Here is a 27,043-nt window from a genome sequence, read left to right as displayed (position 1 = left end):
ACCCTACTCTGCCCCATCAAATCTCTCTTTCTATTTTCACATGGCCATCACTTTATTTGCCAGTTGTTCTTTTCTTTGACTTACCCCGTTTCCTCCAATGTTCACGCCGTTAAGGCTGTTTCTCCCAGCGCGGTTACAGGTGTCAGCGGAAAAGGGGCCAAAGCTCGAGCGAAGCTAGAACGAGCCCTCCTCCTTGTCCTCGGCAGCCCAAGCCTTCGCCTCAGCACTTGAGTCACCGGAGTCTATTACTTATGCCCAAAAGACCCTCGTGTTTCAATTTGGAGACTAAGACACAGAGAAAAATCGCATTTGAGCCACTCAGGGGAGAATGACCAATAAAACAAAAGCTGGTGTTCAGATGAGGCTAAGACCCGAGCAAAGTTACGAAAGTGCTGGAATCTTTCCTGCCTTCCTCCCTTGCTCCCCACATAGCCTACTCCAGGGGTCACAAACTGGGATGCCTCTCAGCCGGGTTTTCTTTGGCACGCACAAATATTTTCAAACTTTCCAATTACTTGCCAACATTTAAAATCGGGAAATGTGACACAGCCATCCAGCCTTGCCGGTTCTTTGGAGGTGGCAGAACCGAGCCAGCCTGCCCACGTGACAAGCGGCCACAGCAGAGAGGCCACTGCTCCCCTCCGCACAGCGAGGCTTCCCCCACCTTTGCTGTTTGCCCAATTATTTTCTATCTGGCCCATCTCACTCATTCTTGTTATCTGCACTCCCACTGTAGGCATGCGAGTTGATAACCTTTGAAAATGAAATCCTGCCAAGCGCTCTCTAATAAAGATTTGGCAACATTTCCAAAGTAGCTGAGACTTTTATTTTATTTTTTTTAAATTCACTCTTGCCTATAAGGGATTTGGGTCGTGACCGAAACCGTCCCATCGGATTACCCAGCAGCGTATGTACAATCTGACTCTCTGGTTTTCTGACCATCCAGACGTCTGGGAGACCTGGAAACGAGACAGGAAAGAAGGGGCGGTGGGGAACACAGCAGACTGTGCACCCACATACCTCCTTCTGTCTTCCTTATGCTCCCAGCCATCTTGCCCCCATAAATATACCAAAGGTTGCAAACCTGTGACTGAAATGCTTCTGTCAAGAATCCATACGCATCCTAGTAGGGTTTTCAAAGACAAAGAAATGCTACCAAAAACCAGACAGGACTTCACTATAATGGCTGCATGTCACAGCTGCAGAGGTGGTGACGAAGGTAGTCTGGAACAAGACAGACCCCAAGACGCCCCCTTGACTGCCCCGTCCATGTCCTCCCTCCGAGCCCACGCTGCTTCCACAGGAATTCATTCTCAGGATACTTAGTAACTGTCACTCACTGGTGAGACGCCGAGAGGCATACGCGCCATGATCACGGTCATGACACACACTGAGGACACAAGGACTCGGGTGCCTGCCCGAGAGAACACCGCTACTGTCATCCCGCCTCATCGCGCCGGGGATCATTCCGCACGGCCGGACGAGCACCCACCGGGGAATGGGAGCTTATAAACCTGCACTTCACAAAAGAAAGTCAAACCATTAAGTTATTATCACATTTAAAAGCAAAGAGCAGAAAATTAACCTGCCAAAGAAAACAGTTCTCGGGAGCAGCGGCTGGAACGAGGGCAGGTGGGGCGAGAGGAACTGGAGCACGGCCCGAACAAGAAGCACCTGAACTCAGGTGAAGCCAACTCCACCGCCAGGTCCGGCCAAATGGAATCTTCTCAGTAAAAGGGCGGGGCTGCGATCCACGCCAGGGAAGACGGAGTTCAGACACTTCAAAGCATCTCTTTCTCACTAAAGGAGGTTTCTTTCCTTCCAAGGGCCTGCTAGGAGATCAGGGTCATGTGAACAACGTCTAACCGATGTGTCTCAGAGCTCAGAGCAAGAGGGAACGAAGGTGCTGCGGTCTCCATGGATCAATTAAAGATCAATCAGAAGCGGAATGAAAATATTCCAAAATTACAAAGTGAATCCATGGTGGGGGGGGGGGGGTGATGGGGTTTGACTGAGAAGAAATGGCTTTGCACGGCTCCTCAAGAACATGGCAGCTAGGTGGGGGGGGGGGGTACCCCGTACGCCTCCTCCATCACGGGATCGCAGGTCTTTCTCTCTTGAGGCAACAAGAGAAAAATGCCAGTCATCTGAAAATCAAGTCCTGGGCACAAGAGGTAGCCACCTGGGTTAGTGAGGAAACTGAACTTCCCTGTCTTCGTTCCCAGGGCTGACTGCCCTCTAACCTTGCTAAACTACAGCCAAGCATTTCCATTTCTCTCTTCCTTCCTTTCCTCAGACCCCTTTATTTGTCGCTGTACGATGCCTGAACGCTCGGCCTGAAAGTGCTCTTCAGGCAAAATGGCTTATGGATAGGCGTCATGAATGGGGGCTCTCTCCGTGAGCTACAGGCTTGCACTTAATTCTGGGCCACATTTACAGAGGGGCAATTGCAGCTCCTGGAGCAGCAGCAAGGGACTTCAGATATTTCATGAGCTGCTACATAAAGGTCTGGAAGGCACAAAAGAGATCCAATGGGCTGACGTTACAGGCAAGCCGATTAGAACTCAACAAGTTGAATCTCTTCAACTACAGCAATGTTTGCTTTGTCGAGTACTGAACTCTATCACTGGGCATGCGTAACAGACCTGAAAAAAACCCTGTCAGGAGCACCCTGGAAGGTATGCCAGCACTGGACAGGAAAGCGGTAAGTCTCCATCTAAGGATCCTACAATTCTGCAGTAAATACGTCACAGGAATAGTTTCTCCATAATGAGATACACAGTTGTACGCATCCATGCAATGGGGCCATTTAACAAACACGAGCTTCAGGAAGAAACTACACAGGAGAGGCGCGCCTATCTCTTACTCTGTAGCAGGGGCTGATTCTCTCCTGGATTTGGATAAAAACTGACCAGTCAATAGACTTGAACTCAGAAAAAGGACTGGAAAAAATAGAGATTGAAAGGCCAGAACTTTCAAGGTCAAATCTAACAGGCAAAAGGAGCAATATTTGTAAATTACACATGGATAGGACATGAGGGTAGAACTTAATGGCAAGGGTTTTTATTATTACTATTATTTTTACCTTCTTAAAAATTTTAAATGCCTACTCTAATAGGAAATTTAGGATTCTGGTTTTTCCATTCTGGGTAAGGAGGAGGAGAATGAAAAATCCCACCTCTGCCCCTGCCCGTGTCTGCATGGGCAACACGAAAGCTATAAAGAATTGCCATTCTGGGGCGCCTGGGTGGCTCAGTCAGTTAAATGTCCAAATCTTGATTTCGGTTCAGGTCATGATCTCAGGGTCATGAGATCAAGCTTCACATCTGGCTCCACACTCAGTGGGGAGTCGGCCTGAGACTCTCCCCCGCCCCCCGCCGGCCCCTCCCCCTGCTGGCCCAGCAACTCTTTCTCTTGCTCTCTCTCAAATAAATAAATAAATCTAAAAAAAACAAAAAAAACAAAAAAACGAACTTCCATTCCAAAGCTCTCTACAGATGACAGCCTCCTTGACCAAATGCCACAGGGCTGGCAAAGATTTCTAAACAGATTAATGAGAGGCTTCTGAGAATGTTAACTCAGAACCGTTGTTTCCAAAATTTAGCTCAGGTCTCTTGGAGAAAAGCTGGTCAGTCAAAAAGAAAGGTATGGATGAGAATATTGCGAGACTCACTGGTCTAACTGCTGTAAAGTACCAACATTTTATGCAAAATTGCTATTACTGCACTAGTGACACTGTCTTAGAAGTCTGTGAATCTCTGTCATTTGAAAAGCTAATCATAACGTAATGTTAACATATGGAAACCAGGCTATTCTTATTCTCTGGGCTCACGTGTCCCAACTGACCACAGCATTTTCTTAGCACCAGAAGGGTTGTTCTTACAACATTCCTGGCCACTTTTGCATCTCCTTCTTTAGAACCCTTTAAATAAAAACAAAAGCAGAGAGGGAAAAAAACAAAAAACAACGTGCAATTTTCTATAGCAAGTAAAAGCTGGGATCTGTTTAGTGTGTGTATTCCCTGCAATTCACCGGTACGCCCTTTCTTAAGAAAACGACAATCAAAAATAACTTCGAGGCGCCACCAATGTTTGCCACCAAGCCATTTCACATGGTCCCATCACCCCAAATGCACATGCGCCTCCACTCTGGCACACGAACCGTCCACCATACACACACCCAACAGTCAAGAAAAGAAGACCTTCCTAAGAAAGCGAGTCACACGGACACTAGCTTCACACTCCCGGTGCGGTCTGCCGGGAGTGAAACATACACAGTCAGCCCATACACATTCACGTGGCCTCAAAGTATCTCCCCAGCAAAGACTTACTCATTAGAAAGGGGAAACTAGTCATTTTAACGTACAGAAGACTGGCAGACGCTACGTGCCACCACCAAGGTACCAAAGTTAAAATCATGAGTAACGAACCAAGTCAACATCACGTACTTCCTGTTCAGAGGCGCTAAGAACCCAGCACTTCTCTGGTGTTCTTGCTAACCCTGAATTAATCATGACATTAGATAATCTACAAAATAACTGGCCTGTAACCTTCAAAAAGAGTGCTAGCTGTTGGAGCGCCTGGGTGGCTCAGTCGGTTAAACATCTGGCTTTTGATTTCGGCTCAGGTCACGATCTCTGGGTCCTGGGATCGAGCCTCATGTTGGGCTCCACGCTCAGAGGGGAGTCGACTTGAGGATTCTCTCCATCTTCCTCTGCCCCTCCCCCCACTTGCATGTGCGCATGCTTTCCCTCTCTCTAAAATAAATAAATCTTTCAAAAGAAAAAAGAGCTAGTTGTTGAAAGAAAGGGGAAAAAAGGAGAAAAAGGGGAAAGAAGTATGACACAGTCTACAAAGGGGACGTGGAACAAATGACAGCTAAATGTGTTCTTGGCCCAGAAAACAGACAATTGGCAAAACTTGAATGAAATTTGTAGATTGGATAATAATATTAAATCAATGTTAATATCCAGACTTTTAACAGAATGTTAACTGTCTGTACTTTGGGTTATAATAACAGAATGTCCTTGGTTTGAATAAATACCCAGTGAAATCCATAACGCCATAGGGGCATCATGTGTGTAATTTGCTCCCAAATTTTCAGAAAAAAAAAACCTTATATACATAGATTTGTACACACACATATATGTGTGGGGGGGGCGCATGTGTATGGAGAGGAGAGAGAGAATATGATCAAGTAAGCATGGTAACATGTAAAACATAAACATTAACATTTGGGGAATGTGGGAAGCTTACACAGGGATTCCTCACAACATTTCTGTGACTTCCCCAAGTAGAAAGTTTTTCAAAATTAAAAAAATAATAATGATGACCCTGAGCTTTCCGAGGAGGGAGCTGGAGAAGGGGGAGGAATATAGCACACCTCCATCCCATTTGCTCCCCCATCCCCAACACTGAGGAGCATTGGGTTGTTCTGGGATTCCCTGAGAGCCACTGCAGAAGCCTGCAGTGAGCTCCCCAGGGCGCCACTACGGCTCCAAATCCCCAGGGCCTAACACAGGGCCTGCCGTCTACTAGAGGCTCAAGAAATGCCAATGAATGAATTAACGAGCTATAAGAAGTATCCGAAAGAAACCGCGACAGCCCCCATCACGGTGCTCCAGCTGCAAAGCTGGTAGGACTATGGCCCTCTTGTATAAACCGCTGGGTGGGAATGAGGGGCAGGAGGCTTCCGAATAAAGAGGAAGATATGGCTCTCCCAAGGGGTATTCTTTTTACTAAGGAGGAAGGGTAACTGAGCCTGTGCCGTAGAGCTGTCCTGCAGTGGCCCTGTGCCTCTGGAAGGGGTGAGGAAGGGCATGCATTCCAGGTGCGATGTGTGCCAGCATCCAGGGTCTCTGTGGGAGCCGGTGTAAGCTATCTGATGCACTGGGATAAAAAGAAATGAAGACCAGGGAGGCTCGCCGAGGTGGCTCAGCCGGTTAGGCATCTGACTCTTGGTTTCAGCTCAGGTCGAGATCTCATGGGTTGTGGGATCGAGCCCTGCGTCAGGCTCCACGCTCAGCGGGAAGGCTGCTTGAAGATTCTCTGCTTCTGCCCCCCCTACCCGTTAAATAAATAAAGAATCTTAAAAAAAAAAAAAAAGATGGGGCGCCTGGGTGGCACAGCGGTTAAGCATCTGCCTTCGGCTCAGGGCGTGATCCCAGCATTATGGGATCGAGCCCCACATCAGGCCCCTCCACTATGAGCCTGCTTCTTCTTCTCCCACTCCCCCTGCTTGTGTTCCCTCTCTCGCTGGCTGTCTCTTTCTCTGTCAAATAAATAAATAAAATCTTTAAAAAAAAAGAAGAAGAAGAAGAAGAAGAAGAAGAAGAAGAAGAAATGCAGACCAAGATTCCCCAAGATGGCGTTAAAGACTGAAACAGCTCCGTATTCAGTAAATACTTTGTTATGAACACGATGCCTCATTACATTCTGTTCTTACCTCCCAAACCAACTAGTCCTTGGTTTCTCAAATTCACACTGACTACACACATGAGGTATGAAATTGGAATCATTTTAATTACCAAAGTTCAAGAAAGCTTCAAAAAAAGTTGTTTAGCAGATAAAAAAACGTGACTTCGCTTCAAAAATTTAGCTAATTCAAGAACATCCCAACAGATTGCTTTTCCAGAGACATTCAATTCTGAATAGAGATGAAGGGGGAAAAAAAATACAATCCTCAGGCCACCGGAGTGTAAGTCTTAGGCAATGTTCCTATAACCCAAAATTGGGTTATAGAGAATTGGGACCTACAAGAAATATGCTTTCTCGAACCAGCAAGATACAATTTCACAATCATGAACACTGTGTGATAATATCCCAGAAACAAATTAAACAAGGCAAACCGTGGCACATAACAAAGGGCAGGCCTCCAAACTGCAAACCTGATTTGCGTATTAATGCAAATAAGAACTTTTTGCTTTAATGAGGAACACAATTTTTGTGGAATCTCTAGGTGAGACTGCTATGCTCACTTGTAGGGACTTGTTCACCAATTTATTTGAAAATGAGTTCATATGGCAAATCCAAAACATAATGGGAATGGAAAAAGACCCTTCCTAATCAATAAATAATCAACAGTGAGCCCACAGAGGAACTGGGGCAGGCTGGGACAGCTGCCTTTACCTCCATTTTACTTGTCATGTCTGGGGGGGCCAAGCAGCTTCCCCTCAGAGTCAGCGGCTTCCTCTAACTTAATAAGGACATGTGTGTGTGTAACTCACCCTGCGTGTTAGTTGCCGGTTACTGGTTGGTTTGTCCCTAACACCCTTCAGCTTCCCATCCCCCAGTTCGAAGCTGCCCCACCTCTCTAGAACGGAGTGGGAGAATGTGGACGTATCATATCTCCTTCTAGGTACTCCCAGAGGGTTGTTGTCTATGTAACCCCCAAGGACATGGAGTAAAGACAACACACAAGAAAGTTATGCATGATGAGCCCTACCTCAAAACCAGGAGCCAGCTTCTATCCCTTCTGGGCTCAGTATCCCTCCTGGCCCAGACACGATCTAGTCCTTGGGCGGCCAAAATCATGGCTTTATTAGCATCAGCTGAAATTGCGAGGCTCCATGGTGACCTGACGCCTGACCTAAGGATTCTGTTAGGGATCTTCTGTGGAGTTTGGCCGGAACCTCACATCTAAGTGCAAGTCAGTAAGATGGTGCGGTACTCTTACTATTTCAACACCTCCGAACCAGTCAATATCTCCCCTCCCACACACTCCTCCCTTCTCCATGAGAACCATTACTTAGGGTACCCCTGGGCTGTCGTACCAGTGGGACGATAATGGCATTTCAGTGAAAATCAAGCCATCGTCTATTCTTGTCTGACGCAGAAGCTAAGACACTGGACCAAAGGATAATAGGGCGGGTCCCGAAATATAAGTCTTCGCGCTGGTCATGAGTTCCTAGTGTGATATTACCAATGAAAAATGCAGAAGCTTTTGCCTCTTGGTCCCCACCCAACTGGTTCTTCTTACCTTTGGTTCCATTGAAATGAAACTGTGGGTTCCTCTGCTCGAGAGAACTGACCTTTTAATCGTCCTGCTATGGTAGAAGTGGTAGTAGTCCTTCAGGGCCCCGATCTGCAAAGACAGGAGGGGAAGCACAAAAGAGAGTTAGTGGGAGTCAAAGGGAGTCTTCCGTTTTCCTGTGTTTCATTAAAATAAGAACACAAAACAAACAAACAAAAAAAGGTCCATAAATTATGCAGTCGCCTCTATGCTTAAATGTTACTCGAACCTTGGTGATCACCTTTCCAAAGAAGGACACGTGACATGAAATGGAGCGTCCTTGAGGCAGTGACTGTGGAACTAAAGATTATAATGGGGCAGCTTAGCCTCTCCTTATCTCCCTTTTAATGTTTAATTTATATGCAGCATTTTAAGTAATTCTATATCCATTTATATCCAAATGTGGGGAAGAGAAAAAAAAAATCAAATAGCTATCTGGTTATAAACACACAGTGCATTCTGTTTGCTCCGAGAAATGTACAGTGAAGGACCTTGTTAGATTATTTATATCCTCAATTTGAAACAAGTCCTGAGCAGTTGGTCATTCACAAAGAAAATGCTACCGAGTTTGCTTCCAGACTTGAATCAACGGTGTAACTCCACGGCGGTTATTCATTTATCGCGAACTAAAAGTGGGACGGCGGTGTCTGCAACAGGACGAAGATCACATATCCCACCTATCAGCTAAGCAGCCCGTGTAAAAACAGTTTACTCCGTCGCAACCACTTCCTGAACAAACGCATCTTCTCGTCTGTGCACCCCTCTCTTTTGTTGAAAACAGGTCTGTTTACGATAGCTTTGAAAATAAGTCACTGCCCACTTTCGGAAAACAAACAAAATCCCAGATGATCATATTCTCTCAGCAGATGATCAGATGCGGGTCACGTACATGGAAATCAAACAATATACACAATGAAAACAGAAGAGCCTGGTCCCCGCTCGGGCTGACACTGCTCCGAAGTGGCTTCCTGGCTAAATCCCACGTACTTACTTCGTCTCCATTTCCAGTCCTATAAAACCAGGTGTTGGGCTAGCTAATTTCTAAGATCACCGGAGCCCTCAAATCCCATTCTTTGACATGGACACTTTTATTTTTATTCATTTATTCATTTTTGCTTTGTGCAAATACATCAGATGGGCTATTTCTCCAGAACACTGTGGATATGAACTAAAAGAATGAACATCAACAGGATGTTTTCCAATTGGGACAATGCAAGAGTTGGCTTTCTTAATTAAAAAAAAAAAAAGGTCATTGGACCAGCTTCATTTTTCCTGATATAAGTTTTATTTTTTTAAATTCTCTTCTTTCCATCAATTCTCAGTCATCATCCCACCCCTCCAGTGAGGAAGATCAACCCAACTTCTGTGCCATTTAGAAGACCCCCCCCCCCCAGGACTTCACGCTCTAAATGAATGTCTCTTATCGTCATTAGATCTGACAATCTGAAGTCATGTGTTTTTAACTCAGTAGGAACTGCCCAGACGTACACAGAAAAGATCCAGGACTCCGAAGCACCAGCAAACAATGAGGAAGAGGACACAGATGCTAGCCTCAGTCTCCAAGAGGGTTTCAAGGACGGATTTACAGGCCAATTTTAAGATTCCAGAGGACTAAGGGTAGAATTCACAATGGGCTGTGTAATCCTTTATAAGAAAATCTTAAAATCCCAAGGAGCTTAGAGCTTTTATCTCATGTAGCTTTTGTCAAGAGCGCTCCTTGGGTAAACAGAGTAGTTCTCATGGAAAGGGACATAAAATCTTTGGGGAAGAACTTTATACAGAGCCTATCACCGGTGTGAAAAAGGTCCGTGAGTTTCAGACCATGTCCACGCAACTATAATGGAACCTCTTTGATTATAGGAAATAACTGAATTCAACTGAACTATTAAACTCAAATATGGATGAAATATGCCCCGAAGATATAATTCTGATCCTTTGTGGCCTCTTTGGTAAAGCCTGGAAACCTGGACTCACATAGTGTGTACAAAGCTGGAAAACAGAACCCTGGCCCTGACTTAATGTGGTTTGGGATGTTGGGTACATCACTTCACTATGTTGGGCCTTGGTTCCTCAACTGTAAAATAAGGACACAGGAGGTATAGTGGACATAGACTGGGTGTCAGAGTCAAATGGGGGATAAAAATGTGTATGGGCAAACGTGGATACGAGGACTGAACGTAGTAACAGGTGCACTGTCTGGTCAAGTCACTGCCAGGCACATAGTGTCAGATTACTGGTTTCCCTTCTACATTTAAATTTCAGTCCTACTTTCTCTCACCTCCTATCCTGCAATCCCTTACCTCTGTCCCGTGGTCAGAATTGCTCTTGGCGCACCTTTGTATCACCTCTTCACTTCCCTCATCTTAAGTGGCCAAAGTCAAAAAGTCTGATAATACACTGTCGGCGAGGATGTGGGTACAAATGCAGCAAACATAGGATTGGTAAGAGCATCCCCTGGCACAAGTGTTGTGAGAGCCATTTGGTAATATCACAGAAATTATAACCTGTACCTTACCTTTGACCTAACCTTTACACTTTTAAAAATTTATTATACCGAGACAGTTACTTATGTATCAAAATGGGTGTTAGAGCAAATTGTGTAAAGCAAAATAATTCAAACAACTAGCTACAATCAGCAGGTGCTTGGTTCAATATGAACTAAAACGAATTGATCTCGAAGGAAGTAAGGAAGGAGAAGGAAGGGAGGGAGGGAGGATGGGGAGAGAAACAAGAGAGAAGGAGGGAGGGAGAAAATATGACCCAGTTTTTGTAGGAGAACAAAAAAAGAATCTGTATTACGTATATTCTTATATGCATTGAATATTTCAGGAAGAATACTTGAACTACAAAAACAGCCTTTCTTTCCATTGTTGATGTGTATGCATTATATTTTAAATTTAAAAAGTAATTAAAAATGAAAGAAATAACACAACTAAATGAAATAGCACGCACACACAAATCCCGTAGGATTTGTGGAGGAAGCAGGGCAAACCTGCTTCCCCAAGTCTGTGTGCCTGGTACAAAGGCCACGTTTCTCCAGGCCATGCGATCTCTCCAGCAGGAAGCTCTACTTTCTCTCCGCCTTACAGGGCTCCCGTTTCTTCTCCAGAGCTGGGGAATGGTGTTCTGTGACGGAAGGAGGTCTCACCGACTACATGCCTACCCTGTGCCAGGCATCTAGCGGCTCTTCTGCACGTGATCACATTTAACTTAATTCCCCCAGCAACCCTGGAAGATAAATATCGTTACCTCCACTTTGATAAAGGAGGTTACTGGAGCTCGGGGAGTGCGCATGCGTACACAGCTAGTACAGTGCGGGGGAGGGGAATGTAAATCCCTGCTGAATGGCTAGCCTCTGGGCTTAGCTTGCACAGCGCATCCTACAGGTGGGCTCTGTCCGGCCTCCTTCCAGGGAGCTTTCCCGCACTGCAGAGCTGAAGAGCTCGCCTCTATGCGGCCAGGGTTCTGATGGGATTAAGGTCCTGCCAATCAAAGGCAGACTACAGCATCGTGGGCGGGCTCTCGGAGGCCTGTATGTGTTCAGAGGTTTCGGTGGCAGAGGTCTCAATGTTGGCGGCTAGCTTTCTGCGCAGTCCTTTTGCACATCCTGTTTTGTTGATAAATTGGTAAGAGATTATAAAGAGCTACGGGGGCAACGAGGACCAAGCAGCATCTCTTGGGAGGACCCATTCTGTGACGTGGCCTTGGGGGACATTTCTGAAAGCTTTGCCTTCTTGAATGATTCCACAAGCTACGTAACAGTCTACACTGAATGCCGTCCCAAGTAGAATGACTAGCGGATTCTGCGGGAGGCTCCCTCCTAAATCTAAAACTGTATAGATCAAAACTTCGGAAAAAGTAGCTACGCATTTACACGGTCTTCTACGACTTCAAGAACATCCAGTTACGTACCTCTCGAGTCGGGCACGGTTACAGGCACCAGCGAGGCCCAGGCCCCCGGTGTCTCCCTGTGCCTGTTCGGACCACCTGTTAGATGAACACACTTGCTTCTAGTCTTCTCAGAGCCATACACACCAACGTCCTCCCTCAAATCTGTTTTCTACACCGCAGCCAGAAAAAGGCCACGAAATACAAATTCGGTCATACTCTTGCCTAAAATTTTTAGGGGCTTCCCTCTGCTCTGAAAAAAACGGTAATAGTTAACATGGAATATTACTTAATACTATAGTTTATAAAGTAAATCAAAATAAGATCATATTAACATCGATGCTATGCCAAGAACTCTCCTACATGCTTTACCTAAGTCACCGAATGAAGACCATTATCTTCCTGGGACCCCCGGCACCTGCATAAGCCAGCTCTCTGGCCTCACCTCAAACCACACAGGCTCTCCATTCTCCAGACCTGGCCTCGCCGGCCTCTTCAGTTCCCTGACTCAGACCTGCTGTTCCCTTTACCCGCAGGACGACCTCCTTCCTCCCTCCGTCCTCTCCACCTGGCTTGCCTCTTCCTCATCCTGTGTCACCTCCAGTAGGAAGTCTTCAAGACCCCCAGGCCAGGGGAGGTTCCACTGCCTCCCAGAACCCTAAAACTATAGGCCTGCAGGTATACGTTGATCAGGACAACGATCTGTTTAATGTCTGCGCCCCACCTGCATGCCTGTATGTTCCGATGAGACAGAGACACAACCGTGGAGCTCACACTTTGTTTCTCACTCCTACTACGCGGCTCAACATGTAATAGGTTCTCAGCAAAGACTGCGGAGAGGATGTTATAAACATCAGAATCCTCGAGCTGCTAAAATTGCATACGGTAGACCTAGAGAGGATTCAAAATCGCTGGCAGGAGGATAACAGGACTATCCAATTAAGTTAATTTCAGCAAAAATAGCTTAATTCCACCTTAACGGAAGTACCAACTCTGCCAGGGTTATGGTTCGGAAGGTTGTAGGCAGAGACATCTCTATTCTTTTCTTTTCTTTTCTTTCTTTCTTTTTTTTTTTTTTTTGCTGTAAGACAAACAGCTAAGGAGTAGTGCGTGTTAGTTCCATCATTCTACATCATTCAAACAAAATAATCTGTCCCCTTGTAGAGTTATACACATTTTTAAATCTAAATATATATATTTAAAAGCACGTTTATGTCTCTCGTCTATTAATATGCATGTCCCTTATTGGCGAGAATTGTGTCTTCCATATTCTTTCAACAGCACTGAGCATGCTGAGGGTATTTAATAAACATGAAGAAGAAAAATGTCATAACATGTTGAGAGCTATTCAAAAGAAAGACAGTGTATGAAAACAAAGCAGTAATATTATCTATAAGCAGACATTCCATCCAGCTCCTCCAGGGTAATGTAAAACAAAAGATGACTGTGTTTATGTGTTACCCAATACCAACAAGGGCTAAAACAAGAAACAATATATAACTAACATAGGGAGGTTTTTACAAATAAATCAGAAACCATGGGCATATATGAAGTATAAAATCAATAGGAGAATAGCCAAAGCTCAACCTTTTCCTTAATCCCACATAAAGGAAAGAGAGTAATTCCTTCCCTCTTGACCCTCTTAAGCTCCTTTTCTCTACAGTCATGCACAAAACACTCTTCCCTGCCTAGCAACACAACTCTATACAACACTAAGCCGGTAAATTTCATCTTTTGTTCCCAATTCTGTCAAGCGTTTGTGCCTTTTCTTCCTTAGGGGTAGCCTCTCATCCTTGCACTCGGAATTTTCCTATCATGACCCTTTCTCAAACCAAACTCTTCTTAGAAAAGTTTTTTTTAATGCACTATTTTATACTAAGGTGTAAATGACTGGTAAGACTCAATGTCTTGGTTCTTCCAGGAACAGCTGCATTTGATCAGAAAATTAAAACTTCAGCCAAATAAACGAGACCGTTGTGTTTATAATTTCCAAAAACAATCACTGTCAGAAAACAATTATTGGAGGGATTTTGCTTTTGTTTTTATTTTTCTGCTAGCAAGAGGGAACCTTCCCTGCATACCTAAATTTTTATGTTACAAGGGAGCTATGGACTTCTAAGCAGAGTTAGGAGTCAAAAGACCTATATCTTACAATGAATGGCTTTGACCCCAATGAGGAGCTGTGTGGCCTTTCTGAATTCACTCACCAACAGTCTCACCTGTGCTTACAACTAAAATCCCCTCCAGTCTAACGACTCCAGCCATATATTTTGCAAATTCTCTAGGGTGACCAACCATGTTGGTTTTCCCAGGACCGAGATATTTCCATGGACACAGAATTCTGCCATACTTAAACTGGGGCAGTCCGCATCAAATTTGGTCACCCTGATTATGAAGCAGCAAGGTCAAGGGCCCTGTGGTCACCTCAATAAACCTCATCTGCCTTGTTCTCCCTCCTGCCCTCTCCAATTTGTACATTTATCCAAATTCTGAACTCCCTTTTGAAAAGCTATTTATCTCCACTCCAGAAATTTTTCTAAACAGGCAAAAATTTGAAAAACTTTTCACAAAAGAAGATATACGAACAGCCAATAAGCATGTAAAAAGCATGTAAGATTAAAATCATAAAAGCACTGTACACACACCAGAATGATTACAGTTCAAAGGACAGACGATACCAAGCTCTGATGAGAGGATGGAGCACTGGAACTCTCACACCTTGCTAGCGGGAGTATAGAATGGTTCAACATCTTTGGGAAATCGTTTGGTAATTTCTTATGAAACACACATCCTCCTCATGACCCAGACACTTCATTTCTAGGTGTTTACCCCAAAAAAGGAAACCCTATTTTGAAACAAAACTCATACACAAATGTTTACAGCAGCTTTCTTAATAACAGCCCTATACTGGAAACAATGCAAATATTCATCAACAAGCAGATGGAAAAATAAATTATGGTATATCCATACAGTGGAACGAGCTGCAATAAAAAGGAACAAACTACTGATAAATGTGACAACGTGGATGGATTTCAAAACATCACGCTGACGCAAAAGAACTCACATGGTGCGTTCCCCTGATAGGAAATCCTAGGTAATCTACGATGACAGAAAACAGATCAGTGACAATCTGGGTGTGGAGTGGGGATCGACTGGGAAAATCTGGAGAAGTATGGAATGTTGGGAATATTCAGTATCTTTATTAGAGTGGTAATTACACGGGTAACAAGTGCTTCCGTGAGCTGAAACCAGCTCATTGTAGGCTTTCGAGATCCAATTTCATATCTTCCCAACACCCTATCCAATGACATCACACGGAGGACTTGAAATCAACAATGATCAAAGTATTAACATACCAGGAAAAACTGGAAAAGACTACAAAATTAGGGCTTCTTTCCCTCCTGACGAGTCACTTGTTTAGTATTTATCCGCACACCATGGGGTATAGAGATTGGTCAACACTCATCCCACCTTCTACAAAAATGGCCACATTCGGAGGTATGTAAATTAGGCATCAATAATGGTGATTTGGAAAGTTATAAATTCCCCTCTACTGTCGTTCTGTTGAATGACACAGATTAGAAAACTTAAGAACCCGGTTACCTGGGGCTGGACTTTGTCTTCCAGCTCACATGTCGTCCCACCGCCTCAGGTGAGATGGGGAAGAACGAGGTCACCAAGGCCATCGTTCTTACAGACCAACCCCTTCCAATGCCCAAAGTTGCAAAGTCGGAAACTTTGAACTGCTGAATTCCGTTCGCACTTAGAGACACAGCACCTGGATAGACTGCTTCTCCTTCTTTTAAATGCTGACTGTGATGCCTCTTCTGTGCTTCCCCAAGAATATTAAAACCACTCTAAGAATTTGCCTTCTGTGTTCCACACTCTGTAACATTCAAAATAGAACCAAGGAGACGTTGGCCATGACTGCTTTCTTCCAAGTCACCAGGAACACTCCAACCTTAGGGTCTCTGCAGCTGTTTTTCCTCTGTCTGGAGTACTCTTCTAAGTCTCAATGACTCACGGTCTTTCTGCTTTCAGACCTTTGGTCAAATGCCCCCTCCTCAGGGAGGCTTTCACTCACCACCCAAAACTGCCATCGTGCCCTCCTGCATACCACACCCCCCCTTCCCTGATTTATTTTTCCCTGGAACACTTCTCACCATTAACATATTATATATTCTTTTGATTTATCCCATTTATTATTGGTCTTTCCCCATTAGAATGTTAGCTCCATAAGGGCAGGGATTTTTATTCGACTCACTGATGGATTAGTCTTCGCTCCTCTTAACACTGCCAGGCTTGCCCAACAAATGCGCCGAATGAATGAATGGCCCCCGCCCCGGGGGGAAATCAACGCAAGACTGAGCATGTCTCTAAACCTTTGGGAAAGTTTCTGGCTCATTTCTTTATGACCCTTCCTGTGACATAACATTAACATATAATGTAATACATGCTTTATGCTTACTAGATGTTGAATGAATAAAGTCGCCACATGTGAACATGGCGGAAAATTAAGAATCTACCACGGACAACCACTAGCTCACCGAAGTCTGCCTTTATGTTTCTCAGTTCCCTCCTTTGTCCCTTCATGGTCAACAACCTCCCAGAATCAGTGAACAAAAGTGATATTTATAACCAGGCTGTTGAATTCATTAAATATTAAATGAGAAGGCAAGTAAATGGAGAAATCTGATGAACTGCTAATATTTACAGAGTACAAGCGAAGTGCCAGGCATTACTGCGTCGTCATCACACAACAGCATGAAGCAAGTATCGTGATTTCCATGTTACAGGCAAGACAGCAGAAGCTCACAAGGTTGCCTCGGGCCACGCAGCTAGCAAAGGGTGATGTCCAGGTGCATCCCAGGTAGCCTCACTCCAGCGCATATGTTCTTAACTACTCTAAGAGATGTTTAAAATAAAAGTTTTCTAAGGATGCATTTAAAACCACAGCTAACCAGGGGCACCTGGGTGGCACAGTCGGTTAAGCATCTGATACTTGGTTTCCGTTCTGGTCATGATCTCGGGGTCCTGGGATGGAGCCCTGAGTCGGGCTCCACACTGAGCGTGGAGTCTGCTTGAGGGTCTCTCTCCCTCTCCCTCTGCCCCTCCTGCTCGTGTGCTCTCTCTACAATAAATCTTAAAAAATAAATAAACAACAAGTAAATAAAACCACAGCTACCCAGAGATCTCAATTACCCAGAAGACTGTATTCCTAAGAGCTGTACATAGAACGGATGTTTTCTAGGACACTTCTATCTACTTTGAGCAGATGCAAAAGAAACTTACATTAGTGTCTTCACATGAGAAAGTATCTTTAAGGCATGTCTTCCTAAGTTCAAAGGGCATTCCAAGTTAAACAAGTAACATCTGGCCCCACACATCTTAGATAACCATTGCACTGGGCCACGGAATGCAACAAAATAGCATGAAGACTATCTTTCCCAGACTTTAGTTTCAATCAATCGCTCAGAAAATACTTGTGATTTCTTCCCAAATTCCTCTAAGTTCGGGCTCAGCAGTTGAGCTCTTAAGAGAGGTCTTCAGAAAATGGCATCAAAATACGTGAATTCAGAGCAAAGGCCCTATGATTATTTTTTCTTTAAATCAGGGTGCTCAAGGAAAGATGTCTAATCTGTGTGATTTCAGAGCAATGTTCTGAGATATCGGGCCATGTGATGGGTTGAACAGTGACTGCCCCCCCCCCTTAAATGTTCACGTTCCAATTCCCAGAACCTACGACGACGTCACCGGATATGGCAAAAGGGACTTTGCAGATGTGATTGAGGATTTTCAGATGGGGAGATTATCCTGGATTATCTGGGTGGACCCAATGTAATCACAGGGGTCCTCATAAGAGGAAGGCAGCAAAGTCAGAAGACATGATCGTGGAAGCAGAGGTCGGAGAGAGAGACGGAAGCACAGATCAAAGATTGGCGGAGGGGGGGGTTAAAGAGAGGAAAAGAGAGAGAGAGAGATTTGAAAATGCTATGCTCCTGGTTCTGAAGGTAGAAGAAGGAACCACGAACCAGGGAACGTGGATGGCCTCTGGAGGCTGGAGAAGGCAGGGACATGAGTCTTCTCTAGACTCTCCAGAAGGAACGCAACTCTGAGGACACTTTCATTTTAGGTTAGGACTTCCAGCCACCAAGGCGGTAAGATAATAAATGTGTGTTGTCGTAAGCCACTAAGTGGGTGGGTATTTGCTACAGTAGCAACGGGAAACTACCAGAAGGTAGAACCAGCACCTCCGTAGACATCCACGAGAAGCAAAGGAAATGAAACGGGACTATTCGTATTTGGAGCCAATTTATATTTCATTATTTTCAGGACCCTCTGGGTATTCAATGATCAATTTCCAACTAACTGTACCAACAGAACAACGGTGTTGAATACCAACGCCCAGCATTCTGCTAAGCTCTGTACGAGCATTACCACGTTTAATGCTCAGAAAAATAAAAATAACGCGAAAACCAAGATTTTGCCCAGCAAAAGAGAACTAGCAAAGGGCTTTTTCTTCAAAGCCATCACATAATTAACATCACTTACTGAAGCTTTCCTACATTATCTCCACTCTTTCCAACAAAGGAAGAAGTATTTTAATTGCAGGGAGAAGGAAATGGAGTCCAAACATGAGATAAGGTAAGTTACATGCCCAAATGAGAAAGTGTCTGAGTCCCACTCCAAAAATCTAAGCTTTTTCTACAGCACTTTGACTTTTGCTTAAAATGTATATAAAAGGTTTCGGTTCACCGTATGTGATTCAAGGGGCACACTCAAATATTCCCACCCCAACCCACCTCCTTGCCCTCACTAATACGGGGCCTCATTATTTCATTCTAAAGCTACTTGATCATCAGGGTGTGGGAGAATCTAGGTCCCTGTTGTTCCCCTTAAAAGCGAGTCATCAAAAACATCTTATTCCAAATCCCGAGAAAGCGAGAAACAGATACAATTTCACCACGGAAATGTAAGACAGAGAAAACAGAGTAAGCAACAACTTTTCCCAATTTCAAGGGACATATCTACAGTCTGCCCCACTATTCACAGGGGACATGAGACTTTGCTCAAAGCAAATCAAAGAATGTCAGAATTGGAAAAAAAAAAAAAATCCTTAGCACGATTTTAATCTGACTCACTCTGCTGGATGCAGAATCCACTCTTCAACCTGGTACCCAGCACTGCATTTCCTGGGGTGACCCATTTGTCGGAAACTTCTCCCAGATAATTAGCCTAAATCCACTTACTACCCCTGGTTCTAGCCTGGGGAGCCAACCCAGAAGGTCAGTGCCTCCTCTCCAAGCCAGACGGCCAACACATCCCTACTCGGTCTTCCCTGTTCTTGGCTGAACACCCAAGTTTTTCCTTTTTTTTTTTTCCCCCCTTCATGCAACAAATTTTCCCAGGTCTTGCTTTCCCTAGACAAGCCAACATGTATAAAATACTTCCCCAGAAAACTTGGAGCCCAGAACAGAACACATGTTAATTCCAGGTATGATGGAGCCCGGATACGGTCCGCGACCCCACGACTTCTCTTGACTGAATTAGAAGTAGCTTAAAATTGAACGGTTTGTAGCTGAATGAACTTGGCCAACTAAAAAGTCCTCAGAATGTGACTCTCCTCCAGTCTATATTTTTAATTTCTTAAGTGTCAGTGTCCGTGTGAATATTAAATGTCACTTTCTATATTCTCCTCTATACTTTTACAGCCTGCCTAGACAGTAAGTATTTACCGAGAGTGTACGACATACCAGGCACTGGTCCAAAGACGCTGCAGAGAGAGCAAACAAAACGAAGCCTCTACTAAAATGCAGAGAACTTTCTTTCTTTTTTTTTTTTTTTTAAGATTTTGTTTACTTATTTGACAGAGAGAGGAGGGAGAAAGCGAGCACAAGCAGGGGCAGTAGCAGAGGGAGAGAGAGAAGCAGGCTCCCCACTGAGCAGGGAGTCCGATGCGGGGCTCGATCCCAGGACCCTGGGACCATGACCTGAGCCAAAGGCAGATGCTTAACCGACTGAGCCACCCAGGCGCCCCTGCAGAGGGCTTTCTGACTCTTGACAACCCCACCGTGTCAACTGCAAATTTGAAAGTTATGTCCTCTGCACTCAATCTGAATACTTCCCCCAAAGGAACTCAATTGTTCCTATGAGTACATCAGAGAGAATGACTGGGTTCAGCCTCCAACATAGACGATGTTTGCAAGAGTTCTTTAAGAATGAGCTGTAAATGGCATGAGGCTTTTATGTTCTTCAGTCCCCTTTCGTCCAAAATGAATAATTATGTCCTTCATGTAAAATAAGCCTTGTATGTTCCTCAGATAAGAACACTCATTACTGCTATTTTTGGTCAAGCTATTCTTTTACAAAGTTCTTAAAAACCCATCTGTAAGTAATTTCTGGAGAAACTAAAAGAAGTTATTGTTTAATATTTAAGCTATTCCACCTGCTTGTAAGACACACAGCGCACGCCCACAAAGGAAAGCGTCCAAGAGAGGCTGAGGGAGAAGGAGCTCACGGAGCCTGCACTGAGGCCTGTATTCTTTTCATTACTGATCACCTTAGCAACTTGAAGCGTTTCCACATATATGGAAACAAACAGAGACGAGTACGTATTTTGAGGGGTGGAAACATCTCTGGAATTACTCCTGGAAGGGTAAATCTTCTCTTTACATTCAATGACTCCCAACTCCTGTCATACAGTAGAATTATATGGGCACTAAATAAAATACTCATGTTCGGTCCTTCCGCACCCACCCCAGAGCTTCTGACTTAAGAGTCTGAGTTCAGGCCAGGGTATCAGCATTTTTTTTTAAAGAGCTTTCTAGGTGGTTCTAATACAAACCAAGGTGAAGAACCACTGTTCTAACCCATCCATCTCAATCTGCAATTTACTCTGAGTTTGGCGATCTCCACTCAGATATTCCTAGCTAATTAATTAAAATATATTTAAATGAGAAAAATCTCTTATTTGCCTTTAGTACTAGTGGAAGTGGCATGCTTTGCTCTTTTATTCATTTCTTCAATTATATCAAAAGCCCTCCTCGCCTTCAAAAAAAATTGGAAAAATGAATTTAGTATAACCAGATGTAGAATTCCGAATATTTTATCGTATTTAAACAGGGGCTATTTTGAGCTTTACAGCATTTTAAATGATATATTTTACTCTTAAAAGGGAAGATTCTGGGTGTAAAGGCTGTGAGCTTTCAAAACCTATGATAGAGACTAGGTGTATTCAGGATAGTTGACGGCTTTGTCACCCTCAATTAAAAAACAACTTACTAGGAAGTGTCACGATCCCAGATTTCAAAACATACTACAAAGCTAAGTAATCTAAACAGTATGGTGCTGGTTCAAAAAGAGACACACGGATCAACAAAACAGAACGGAGAGCCCAGAAATAAACCCACAACTACACTGTCAATTAATCTATGATAAAGGAGGTCAGAACATACAACGGGAAAAAAGACAGTCTCTCTTCAACAAATGACGCTGGGACAACTGGACAGCGACATGCAGAAGAATGGAATTAGACTACTTCTTACACTGTACACAAAAATAAACTCAAAATGGATTAAAGACCTGAAGCCATAAAACGACTAGAAGAAAATAGAGGCAGTGATCTCTTGGACATCAGCCTTAGCAACGTATTTCTGGATACGTCTCCTCGGGCAAAGGAAACAAAAGCAAAAATAAACTATCGGGATTACATCAAAATAAAGAGCTTTTGCAGAGTGAAGGAAACCCTCAATAAAACAAAACAGCAACCTACTGAATTTGCAAATGATATATCTGATAAGGGGCTAATAGCCAAAATAAATAAAGGACTTATACAACTCAACACCAAAAAACCAAACGATCCAATAAAAAAATGGGTAGAGGTTCTGAAGAGACATTTTTTCCAAAGGAGACATCCAGATGGCCAACAGACACATGGAGAGATGCTCAACATCGCTCATCATCAGGGAAATGCACATCGAAACCGCCAGGAGAGATCACCTCACACCAGTCAGGACGGGTAGCATCAAAGACACAAGAAATAGCAAGTGTTAGCAGGGATGAGGAGAAAAGGGAACCTCTGTGCACTCTTGGTGGGAATGTAGATTGGTGCAAACACCATGGAAAACAGGATGGAGGTGCTTCAAAACATTAAAAATAGTACCACCATACGACCCATCAACTCCACTTCTGACTATTTATCTGAAGGAAACAAAGATGCTAGCCGGAAAAGACAGATGCACCCCCCGTTCACTGCACCCTCATTTACAAAGCCAAGCTACGGAAGCAACCCAAGAGTTCACTGATGGATGCATGGATACAGATGTGCCATAAGGAAGAGTAAGATCCTGCCATGGCTACAGCATGGATGGAGCTGGACGCTATTATGCAAAGTGACATAAACGAGACAGAGAAAGACACATACCATATGATTTCATTTCTATGTGGAATCTAAAAAGCAAACAAACGAACTCTTAAATGCAGAGAACAATTTGGCAGTTGCTCGAGGGGATGTCAGTGGGGGATGGGTGACATAAATGAGGGGGATGAAGAGATACAAACTTACAGTTACTAAAAAAAAAAAAAAAATATATATATATATATATATATATATATATTAGGAGGCTAAGCTCCCCCATATCTTTGTAATGGCTGTTCACAGATGCTTAGTACATTTGTCCCCATCTTGGTCCTTCCTGGGGATAACAGAGGTAGCGCTTACAGGGTAGTGACCCCCAAAGTGGGCCCCGAGTAGGCTATAAATGACCGCCATCTATAACATAATGGCAGAGGAAAAGGAGGTGAGGTTTCCAGCCAGATGGGAAGTTCTGCATCTAGGCCGATGGGAGGTTGGGTCCTATTTTTACAGCTCGTGAGGCTCTGCCACTATGGGCAGGTACTGGCCAACTGTATGAATTACAGATGCCACAGATACGCATTTATTAAAATAGAGAAAATAAGAGAAAAATGCCAATACCAAGTGATGGTGAGGATGTGAGTAAATGGAACGTTCCTACACGGTTGCTGGGAATCCCTGAAAAACAGTTTGGCAGTTTCTTAAAAGATTAAACATTTACTTCCTAGATGACCCAGAAATCCCACTCCTAAATACTGTCCCCAGGGAAAACAAAAACTTATGCTTACACAAACACTTGCACATGAATATCTGTAGTGGCTTTAGTCATGATCACCAACAACTGGGAACGACGCACTGTCTTACAGCTGGAGAATGGATAAACTTGTGCATCCATACAACACAGTATTTTTCATCAATAAAAAGGACCAACCTACTGATTAATTAATCAGGGATGAATCTCAAATGCATTATAGCAAGGGAAGAAGCCAGGCTCGAAAGGTTGCATATGTATTATTCTGTTTATATGACGTTCTAGACAAGGCAGTATAGACCAGAAAATACATTAGCAGCCGCCAGGAGTTGGGGGTGACAGCAAGAGGCTGATTACAAAGGAGTACGACAAAAGTCTTCTGAGGTGACAAAACTGTTCTCTATTATAAAGTTAGTTCCATGACTACGTGCATTTGTCAAAACGTGTAGAGCTGTCCGTGAATTTTACTGTATGCAAATAATATCCCAATACACCTGATCCAATTTTTCTTTAAAGTCCATAAGGAAAAGCTCAGTCATGAAAGCGAGGTTACTGGAAAAGGTGTTACAAATGAAAAGGCAAAGAGTTGAGAAGTTGTTTGGGTGAAAATATATTATCGAATTGACTTTCCTCGATTGAGAAGCTTTGCTAAGGCTATAGCAACCATTTCAACACTTGGAATTACACAATGCAAACGGCAACCCTGAGAATCATTCAGAAGATATAAAGCTTTATCAAAGGAATGAAGAATTTCGACATTTCTTAGTAAAGTACTGCTTTCCACTAACATGGCGACCTCAGTCACAACAAAATGACTGATGGTGCTGAATGAACTACTACCGTAAACTCTGAAAATATGGCTGGCAATTCTGAAACAAAGATGAGGACACATAAACGGCTCAGGGTCCCCTAAGTGCTGTTAATGGCGCACTTAATATAAGTGCTTTGAAAGTAAGTAAAAATCTATGAATTAGTGACTCTTCAAGTGTGGTCCTGGGACTCGAAGCATCAAACCGGTAATACGGGCATCGCCTGTAAACTTAGTAGAAAGGCACATTGAGGCGCCCCACCCCAACCTGAATCAGAATCCAGTCATCGCCCTGTTCAACCAACTCAAGAGGAAGACACAAGGAAATGGCAACCATGCATGACTGATGAAGCAACATTTTTTTTTAAGATTTTATTTACTTAGAGCGCGTGCGCATGCGCTAGTGAGGGGAGGGGCAGTGAGGGGGAGAGAATCCTCAGGCTGACTCCGCACTGAGCATAGAGCCCGATGCAGGGCTCGATCTCACAACCCTGAGATCATGACCGGAGCTGAAATCAAGAGTCAGAAGTTCGACCTCCTGACGCACCCGGGAGCCCCTAATGATGAAGCAACATTTAAAAAAGGACGTGAGCACACTGTTGTCTTTCTTGACCTGCGCAGCCCAGATGGAGTCCAAACCCACCCTTCCACATGCCCACGCGACCTCTGTAGTTCAAAGGGGGTTAATTCTAGGTTTTACCCCTCTTATAATGCTAAGAGCCCAATCTCGGTTTATAATAAAATTGGCTTTCAAGTAGAATTTTATCCAAACTCAATTCTGGGAGATAATTAAAAACATTAATAAGGTTCACAGCACGAAGAGAGGGGTAGTTATCTGTGACAGATCAGTTCATTTCAGAACCAGGTGAGTAAAGTTTCAGAACTAAAATTTCACAGGTGATATACACGTTAATAATTATAACTATTAAAAATTAAAAGTAGTCCTCCAGTAACCATTAGGTCCTGCCATATTCTACTTCATGTGGACTCTATCTTCTTAGCTTCTGCTTTCCATATTGGAGGATCAATAATGACTTGTAAATTTTCAATACATGTCTCCGGCGTAAAGATCGGGTCTTTCTTTCTCCTCAAGGAAAAGGTTTTGCTATCTCAAAGAGGTCTTGGTAGCGAAATGTTCTTTGCATCCGTCTAAATGAGGGTTCACTCAGGAGCACAGAGCAGAGGATAAAGTTATCCCCCATGTGGCCACAATCATATCCACAGATAGGTTCCGTTTACAAAACAAGGCTTTATTTCCATTAAATTATCACCATCTCCTCTTGGGAGTCCTTCTCTCTTCACACTATCCGTCCATGATATGCGAACAATACAAACTCGTAATTTTGCATCCACGGTCCATCTAGCCCTTCAATCACCTCGGGGGGAAATATTTCATACACTGTTAGTTCTCAGTAGACATCCAGCTCTTCGGTAGACGCGTGGGTCACAGGCAACAAAATGTGAAACCGGCTCAAGCCAAATGCTACCGGGGTAGACCTATTGCTTCTCACCTCCACACACACACTTGGCCCCCAAACATGTAAAAAGAATGGCAGTGTTTGGGATTATCTGTGTGTTTCAGGCCCACTGCCAGCTTTAAGAATTTTACAACCTTGTAAACAGGATAAATAATAACTCATTGGGCCTCATGTTTTTGTCTTGTTCCATCCCCTGTAACAATTAATTGCTTATATTCACATGCTGTTTCCATCTGTAAAGTGCTTCTCCGTACATCGTTTTATATGAGTAATTAAGACAATGTCATGCGTGCTTGGTAAAACTGGCCAGTACTTATTGTTACTTTCATAGTAAAATCGAAAACGCTTTTGTTTGGCTCACGAGGAGCTGTCAGATCTGCCTCCTGTCTACCTTTCTAGCACCATTTCCTAACACCTCCTCCTCATTCACTGGCCTTCCTCTACCTAGACTCAGGACATTTGCGCTTGCTATCCCATCTACCTGGGATTCCCTTTTTTCCAATCTCCTATTGCCTAATCCCTTCTTGCCTCTTAGATCTTAGCTCCAACATCACTTTCTCAGAAAAAGTCTTCTCTGAGCTCCCTGCTAAGTGACCTTCCCAGTTACTCTCTCTCTCTGGTCAAGTTGCTTATTTCTTCACACATTTTTAAAATATTGCAATATTGCCTGCACTCATCACAGTGCTTGGCACGCAGTGGGTCCGATAAGCACTTATAAGATGAATGAGCGAGCGAGTGAATGAATACTGTGAAATAAGAATTACTATCCTGATTTTTCCAAATAATAAAACTGAGGCCCAACTAAATTCAGGGATTTACCCAACCCTTTACTATAGGCAAGTGACGGAAACCGGATTTTCTGACACCAAGCACAGTGCCATTTTCACAATTCTACACCAAACCTAAGTAGGCTGAAGAATATCATAATTGGTGCTGGGAGTCATATTTTCAATTTTTATTACAGGTTCAACTCCAACCTGATTAACTTAGGATTAATATTTTTATCTCAACAATTCCTGAGTCTGGCTAAGTGCCAAGCTTTTAATTTTTTTTCTTACCATAAAACGTCCATTGACCTTTATCTCAGCAGCCTGCTGGGTCTTAAATATATGTCAAATAAACCCAAGAAGAGAGTTTAAATAACCATTATGCCTACCAAGTAAATGTTTGTATCCATAAAATAGAAAGTTAGAAGTGAAGTTTAAGAAAATGGCCTCGGTGCAGTAGATTGAGTTTTAAGTTATTTCTCTTCCATCATTCCTAAGTACTTACTATTGACGTAAAAGATAAACCCAATACAGTGTTTTGCCGAAAGAATCATTGCAATGTTTACAGATTTTTGCAGTAACTGAACACATACACTTATCTGGACAAATACCTCGTATCTGGATAAATGAAGAAAAAGTGTATTTAATACATATTCACCTCCTATCTGAGGCTTCCAAAGGACTGAAAATTAATGCATGAATTATTTTAATATTCCAAACACTGGATACTGCCTGATTGCTACATTCGTATTGCTCAGATGCAGGCAATTTAGAAGTAGAACGGGGCTTCATGAGTTTTCCTCCCTCTTAGTTCAAACATGCCAACATTCTGTAGCTAAGTTGTGAAATAGGTTTAAAGCCCCAATAAACTGAAGTGATAAAGACCCAGGGTGGAGAATGGTCTGGGCAGCCATAAGCATTTACTCCCATTTCAAATGTATCGTGTTAATTTCAATTCTTACCGTGGCAGCAATAGCCATCCTGGTA

The 27,043-nt window shown here is 43.5% G+C and overlaps 1 protein-coding gene across 2 annotated transcripts in view; it reads right to left on the bottom strand.

Annotated features, from left to right (window-relative positions):
* PCSK5 (proprotein convertase subtilisin/kexin type 5) overlaps positions 1–27,043 on the bottom strand; it is a 451,769-nt gene that overhangs the window by 402,396 nt on the left and 22,330 nt on the right. For both annotated transcript variants that reach the window (XM_026518823.4, XM_026518825.4), the window contains exon 2: positions 7,978–8,082. In XM_026518823.4, the coding sequence (XP_026374608.1) occupies positions 7,978–8,082 (105 nt within the window). The remainder of the gene's footprint in view (positions 1–7,977; positions 8,083–27,043) is intronic.

The sequence above is a fragment of the Ursus arctos genome, unplaced genomic scaffold (assembly GCF_023065955.2).
Source record: "Ursus arctos isolate Adak ecotype North America unplaced genomic scaffold, UrsArc2.0 scaffold_33, whole genome shotgun sequence".
In the NCBI taxonomy this organism is placed as follows: Eukaryota; Metazoa; Chordata; class Mammalia; order Carnivora; family Ursidae; genus Ursus; species Ursus arctos.
The sequence above is the reverse complement of the archived record's forward strand: the minus strand, read 5'-3'. Positions and strand labels throughout refer to the sequence as shown.